This window comes from Suillus paluster, assembly GCF_016628075.1.
Source record: "Suillus paluster strain FC165 chromosome Unknown EDB91scaffold_81, whole genome shotgun sequence".
In the NCBI taxonomy this organism is placed as follows: Eukaryota; Fungi; Basidiomycota; class Agaricomycetes; order Boletales; family Suillaceae; genus Suillus; species Suillus paluster.
Genome location: NW_024537641.1, coordinates 50,465 through 57,577, shown reverse-complemented (window position 1 = coordinate 57,577; position 7,113 = coordinate 50,465). Strand labels below are relative to the sequence as shown.

The following is a 7,113-nucleotide window of genomic DNA, read 5'->3' as shown; positions in this document are numbered from 1 at the left end:
GGGTGGCCTCCGAAATGAGTGCTGGGGAGCAGGTTATGGTGTTCTAACAGGAAGGTCATTTGATCAGTGACCACCGCCGTTAAGAGCTTGCATGTCGTGTTTAGGAGGGCGATGGGGCGGTATGCCTTGGTGACAGTATAGTCAGGCTTGCCAGGTTTCCATAAAACAACTGTTGTAAAGTCGCGCCACGGAGGATAGTAGGTCTTGAGTGTGAAGGTGGCCCTGAAGAGATGGAGTAGAAAGGGGTTGAGTAAGGCAGCACTATGAATGAAAACGATGTTACAAATCCCATCTGGGCCGGGTGCCTTATAGGGGCTTAGTTTTGCAATGCTTCTGGATAACTGGGGCTCGGTGATGGGAGAGGGTGAAGGGACCGGGTCTGGATATATTGCGTCATGCGGAACAGAAGAAGTAGCTGGAGGTGGTGGGAAGAAAGCCTGCGCCAGTGCTGCACTTTTTTCTTCATTGGTATCAGCTGTAGTGTTGTCCGGGCAGTCAGCAGTGTAGGGATCCTCAAGAGGCCTCCATCGCCCGCCACTGCTGTGAGGTACTTGTTGGCCATCCAGATTTTGTTGCCTTCGATCTCTTTGAGCCAGTTGATCCAGTGTTCTTTCTTGACTTGCTTGATGGTTTCTGAGTATTGGTTCCTCTTGACGCACTGTTCCTTGTGGCTAGGATGGTCAGCATCAAATCTTGACTTGTAGGATAGGTGACTTAGTTTCAGTGACTTCCCAACATAAGATGGTCAGGTCGTTGGTCCACCAACGCTTGGAATGGGGGTTTGGCTTCGATTTTGGGACATGTCGTGCTATGGTATTCTGGATTGAGGTCAGTGAGAGCGTGGGCTGCCCTTTGGAATTCTTTGTCGGTAACGAGCGGTTGAGCCGGGGGTAGTTTGTCCAATTTGGTGGCCAGGTGTTCGTTGAACTTGTCCCAGTCCGTCTCCCGGAAGTTGTGCTTTTCTTCAATAGTGGCACAAGGGATTTCTAGATCTAGGACACTAAGTATGGGAACATGGTCAGTGGTGGGACTGCGCAGAGCCGGATTGGTGTAACAACTGATGAAAGAATTGCTGGTATGATTGGTACAGAATACATTATCAGGGCGTGTCCAGTTCTTCGAGCTCGTTGATTGCAGAGTGGGGAGTCCTTTTGGTAAGGCCATTACCATACTGTAGTCTGCTAGTAGGTCTAGAAGTGGTTGGGCTGCATCAAGGTAGCGATTAGTGAAGAGCTGCATGTTGCGGTCCTCATCCCAGAGGGGGTAGTGTCTATTAAAGTCACCCAGCCAAATCATATGATCATTGGCTGATGGACGCAGGTTTACTATTTCATGTTCTAGGAATGCGGCTAGGGCATCTTGAGTTGAAGTTAATAGGTAGTCATTATAGATGTTAAATAGAGTGCAATGCCCGAAGGGACCTCTGAATTGGATCACCACGATGTCTGGACAGGGGAATGCGATTTGTTGCCAGGAGTTGGTGTTGAAGGATTTGGAGATTAGGGTGATGGTGTGTGAGGTGAGGTTGGGTGCAGAGAATCGCATCGTGGGGTATACAGCATGGAAGTATGGGGATGAGACGGTGTTCTTCAGCAAATTAATATGGGGCTCTCAGTAAAGCTACTATGTCCCAATCACAGGCTATTGGGCTATTAATGAGGGAGTGCTGCACTGTAAGTGAGGTGTTGAGGTTTTGTTGCCATACACGTATTCAAGTCGGTGTATTATTCTGGTGTTCAGACATTAGAGGGAGGGGGGACCAGGGGGATGCTGCGAGTGAAGGAGTAGGGGTCGAAGGTGGCGGGGCATTTATGGATGCTTGGGGTTCTGCATTGGGGTCCCAAGTGCTGGCGGTGGTGCAATGGGGATTGAGTTTGAGTCTGTCAAAGTAGGTGCTTCGGAATCCTCGGTGACCAGGACGGAATGGTGCTCCCCGAGCATGATATCCTCCTATTGGGTGCCAAGGTTCAAACGGGATGTTCGTCTGGTGGAGGTTGGGACGGGGGTAGTCCATTGGTGGTGGTGGTGCTGGCTTGCGATAAGGGGCTGGTTGTGGGGGGAGCATTACCTGGGTCCATGAGTCGTCAGTGGGGAAGAATGGCATCAGAGTTTTCAGGGTGCTTAGAGTCTATGCCCACGCATTTAGATTCAAATTCGGGGCATTTCCTGTCCCAACTGGCATGCTCTTGAGAGTCACAGCTTACACAGTAGAAGGTGCGATATGCATTGCAGTCATTTGTGTGGTGACTTTTCCCGCATGTGCCACAGACGTTGTGTGGGGCTTGGCAGTCTCGTGCGATATGTCCCCAAAGTTGGCAGTGTATGCATTGTACTGGCTCCCGTTTGTCTTTTGAGGATGCAACTTCTCTTGACCAATGTAGATGCCGTCCCAGAGAGTGTTGTTGGCTGAGTGGGGGTCCGCAAAGTGGAAAATCACATGTGTGACTCATTGCTGTGGCGATCTGCGGAGTTGAGGCTTGATCCAGTTAGCCGATTCAATAGTGCCTGTGGTCATACTATTCTCTTCCTCAACCATACATAACCAAGCTGAGTCTTTGACGCTAGAAGTGATAGGTAAGAATGGGACAATAATAGAGAAATGCCTCCCTTTGATGGTGGCAGGTATTCCGAGAGCAGAGGTTACCTTGAGTCAGTTTTCTGGTACTCTAATCCATGTAGCGGCTTCTGTGGAGGTAAGTTCCACTATTAGACCTCCATTGCAAAGGTGTGTGATTGCCTTGATTTGAATAATTGGCATGTCGTCCAATTCAGTTGCTGTGAATGCTAGTTTCATTCTGGTCGCTATGTCTACTGAAGTTATGTCAGGCACGAATAGGGCTTGGCCCAGAGCTGGGTCGAATAGAATTTGCTGGTCTCTTGTGGACACACGAATAAGTGCTGCCGAGATTGGGGCCAGGGTCTGTGCGCTTTGTTGGGTGACCGCGCTGTATGACTTCGAAGTTGCCGGTTGAACTGCACTGGGGGGAGGGGTTAGTGAATCTATAGCATTTTTAACATCGGTGATACTGCTTAATACGGCATCAGCTGCAAGCTCAGCACATGTGGCAGCTGCAGATGCAGATGAGTTGTCTTCCTTCGAATTTTCTTCTATGACTGCCTTAAATTTCGCAATTGCATCAACATTTGATTTGAGTGTCTCTGAGGCTGTTAAGATATTCACGACTTGGGGTGAGATAGCTGCTATGACATGGGATGATAGCGTGTTCGAGAGGTCTGCCACTAGTTGGGCTGAGAGGGAGGTCGAGAGGGAGTCCATTAATTGCTGGACAGACAGTGCCTCTTCTGGTCTGGTTTTGATGCTGTCTTCCAATATCAGAGCTACTGCCCTAAGTCCTTCTATGGCGGTGCGGGGGATACCTGTGTATTGGGTGATATGGAGGATTGTGAGTACTAAGCTTTCATTTGACATAGGTTCGCTTGATTGGCGGAATGGGGACTTCTCTAGAAAAGCGATGCTGCTTTCTTTATCTCTGACTTCGTAGTCCTGTTACAATATTTCGTCTTTTGGCAGCATCAGAGAGACTGTGTTATGGTGGGACATTCTAATTTTGTTGGTTGGAGTAGGGGCCTGAGCGTTTGATGCACTGGTTCCCGTATGTGTTGGACACGTCTTCAGCAGAGGCTAGAGTCATTGGAGTCGACAGTAGGGGCTGTTGGGACTTGTCCGGAGGGTTTTTTGTAAGGTTACAAGGGGCCTGAAAGGTGTCAGTGACGCCTGGTGTGCTGATGGGTGCAGTACTGGATTCCAAAGTTTCTGGGTCCTAGTCGGGGTGCCACTTGGTAACAGACCAAGGAGCGATTGGACATCATGTAGCACCTGGTCATGACACTGAAGTTGGTGTCTGAAAAGGCCTTTTGAGAGCTGCTGATCTTGCCTGAGGAATTGCTATGAGAGTGAGGGATCTTGACAGCCTTGCCTTTGCTGTTCACCTTGGAAAGACTGAGAGCACCTTTCACATGCGTTAATGTGCGATGGCTGACAATAGCACCCCAAGTGGCACATGTGGCACATGTGTTGGACAAGAACCTGAATGATAAGCTCAGATTGAAATGGTTTCTTGAATTCCCCATCCTCTGTGATGTTCCCATGCAGGAACACTAGCTTGATGAGTAAGCTCTTTGCAAATTCTTTGCAATCTGCGTCGGTCTTGACATCATCTTGTAATGACAGGAAGTTCATGAATACTGTGACAGCCAGTGGAGCCAATGCCATTGTGCCACTCTGATAACCATTGGAGAGCCTAAGAAAAAGAATTGTCAGATATGAATAGTGTCAAAAATTAGCCATAACAGGTCCATCATTCGTGACGGTATGAGGGATATCTTCATAGGCCACATCCCAGGTGTCCTGTATAGTAATGTGGAACATTGCTTCCGACTCAATACGACCCCAGACTTCATCCTGATATTCAATAGTGGAAATGAGAGTAGGGATGAAAATGGAACTCCACCTAGCCACTGCCCGAGGTCCTCCAGGAAGGTGCTTGATCCTATACAAAGAATGGGGGAGGATCTCCACAGTCACCTCTAAGGGATTCGTGGGACCAGCCTGAGGTGTCACAGAGCCCTGCCACCATTGCCTATGGTGCCAACAGCCTTATTGGCAGCCATAGTCAAGTCGGTGGTCTCTAGGGCTTTTGCAGCCTTTTTCACAGGATGAGGACGAGGACAGCTAGGCTTAGGTGCATCAGCACACACAGCAGCTTGGTCTGTCTGCATCTGTTTTTGAAATGCTGCAATGCGCTTATGGACTTCCTGTATAGTTGCTTTACTTGCCTCCTTCTCCTCTTCTTCATGTTGGTTGTCAGTGGCCTTTTGAGCTTTGGTACATGTCATATACCTGATCTGACCACTCTGTCAGTATTAATATCTGCTCTGCCCAATTCTGCATCACCCCCATTATCCTACCATCTCCGCTCCATCCGCCCTCTGCATGACCCAGCCAGCTTCTGCATCTGCTCCTATGGCTCTGCTCGACCGCCTCGTCGGTTGCCTTCTGCACTATCCATTCTACTGTAAATCCCCTTGCCCCATTTAGGTATATACTTTCCCCATTTGCACATAGTACTTACTTCCTGGATCACCGGTAACTCCTCTTACCGCTCAATCACTGATCCGACACATTGTGGGTGAGGAAAATAGACTCTGGGGTGATTCAGATGTCTAACAAGGGTGCGAGACTTATACTCATCCCGAGGGGATTGCTACTGGGTAGCAGGTCCTCAAGTAAGTGTGAGGAAAGCAAAGACTAGACTCTGTCTAGCGACCTGAAGGGTTCTGGTCCTTACTAGGACTGGGAATGCAAAGATGCAGAAGGTACACAATGAGCGGAACACAGCACGCAATGAGCAGAACTAACACGCAACGAGCGGAACTACGCAGAACTACGCAGAACTAACAGAACTAACAGAACAAATGGGGAACAAACAGAACAAACAGGGAACAAACAGAACAAACGGGGAACAAACAGAACTAATAGAGGAAAAGGAAACTACGAGCCTGCAGGAGAATGATTGGGCAAAGTCGGACCAGGCTTGTGTCTGGTACTTGCTCCAAGTCGTCGGATCCAATGTCAGGCATTTCAAGCAGAACTCACGGAGGCGGGAACATTGTGATGAGATCAGGAATAGATTCAGGAAGATATTTTAAACAGTGAGTGGAGTACTGGGAAGTACTCTGTAAGTGGAAGTGGAGTCGAGTCTATCAGAAGGTAAAAAACTAAGATCCCATCTATTGCTATCTATATAGGAAGAGGTTCCTGGAAAGTGCTATGCTACAACCGGGGAGGCTGTGAGATAAGGAACCGGTTCCGAGTAGCAGAAGGATCTGCATAAGTATCGTAACACTTATGAAATGAGATAGGAACATGTTAGTAACACAGGGAATGTAGCTAGTACTCACCAGTGAGGATGGAAGGACAGGGACAGGATGGAGGACGTTCCAAAGGCTAAAAGGATATGATGCAGTGTGGTACACGATTGTTCCGCTGGGTTCCGCTTGGTTCCATGTAGTGGATGGCTTGGGGAAGATGCTGGATGGGTAGCAGAATGGTAGCGGAATGCATGGGAAAATGGTGGGAAGGCATGGGAATTATACAGGATACGGGCCTACAGTGGGGACGTTCCCCACACTGGTCACAATATGTCCTGGATGATGAGTTGCATTCTTAGCTTGAGTTGTCATGCATTTTTGAACTGCGCTGGCAGGCATGGTATCAATGGAGGATTTGGGAGGCTAAAAAATTTGAGGGCAATGGTAGTTCACAACAAGGTATGTTTCATCACCATCCTTCAAAAATTGTAGTCTAAGCTGACTCTGAATAAATATCTACATTGACCCTTACCAAGCTGACATACCTACTAGTTTACCATGATCCTTTCGCACCTGCTGCTCCCAAATATTGGTCTACCAGTACTTTTTCGCTGGCCCCAGTAGCCTGAATATCAATTTTGACCAATAGTTTTGCTGCAAGGCATCAATATTCACCAAGCCCTTCTCGGCAAGCAGTTTGAACATCAATGTTTACCAAAACCTTTCTAGCAAGCAGGCAAGGAGGCAACACTTTCCGCATTCTTTGGGTGCTGTGAACCTAGAGTTCACTGTATTGGACACCTTTCCAGTGTGGCTCAAACATCAATGAGCCTATGTGATTTGGGCATTTCTTAAAGAACCTCCAAATCTAGCCTTCATTTGTGCATTAAGCCTGGTTTGTTGCTCCCACGCGCAATGCACCTCCAAGCCCATTGATCTTGGTTTCAAGTTGGAGGCCGCCATGTATTGTATGATCGTCTGTCAAGGTTCCAGCGTCAATCAATGAACAACCAATGAGCCAAAGAATGTACCAGATTGCATTCAAGATGTTAGTGTAGATGCATTTAGAGTTTTAGCAGTTAGTAGATCAGTAACAATATGTTGCTTGCTGTGCTTGTTTGGGCTTTGAGTATCTGATCTTACTTGTGCTGCTTTTTGCCACTTGCATACCACATGCCTCCTTATTCGATTTATCAAAGTAAAAGCCAAGTGAATAAATATAGATAAGTCAAAAAATAAGTTTTAATTTTCCAAAAAAGTCATGCTAAGGAATGTGTGAAT

At 47.7% G+C, this 7,113-nt stretch overlaps 3 protein-coding genes across 3 annotated transcripts; all 3 read right to left on the bottom strand.

Moving 5' to 3' along the window:
- Positions 1-2,105: 2,105 nt before the first annotated feature.
- Positions 2,106-2,363, bottom strand: EDB91DRAFT_1006498 (uncharacterized protein; the record flags this gene model as incomplete). The annotated part of the gene is made up of 1 exon (XM_041312323.1): positions 2,106-2,363. A coding segment is annotated over one exon (258 nt), but the record flags the coding sequence as incomplete, so codon positions are not given.
- An 83-nt stretch (positions 2,364-2,446) lies between these two features.
- Positions 2,447-2,620, bottom strand: EDB91DRAFT_1060244 (uncharacterized protein; the record flags this gene model as incomplete). The annotated part of the gene is made up of 1 exon (XM_041314323.1): positions 2,447-2,620. A coding segment is annotated over one exon (174 nt), but the record flags the coding sequence as incomplete, so codon positions are not given.
- A 30-nt stretch (positions 2,621-2,650) lies between these two features.
- On the bottom strand, positions 2,651-4,857 carry EDB91DRAFT_1312874 (uncharacterized protein; the record flags this gene model as incomplete). Its single annotated transcript, XM_041325130.1, has 5 exons — positions 2,651-3,505; positions 3,811-3,951; positions 4,049-4,262; positions 4,389-4,511; positions 4,583-4,857. The coding sequence occupies 5 exons, from the start codon at positions 4,855-4,857 to the stop codon at positions 2,651-2,653; spliced, it is 1,608 nt and encodes a 535-aa protein (XP_041172431.1).
- Between the last annotated feature and the right edge of the window lie 2,256 nt (positions 4,858-7,113).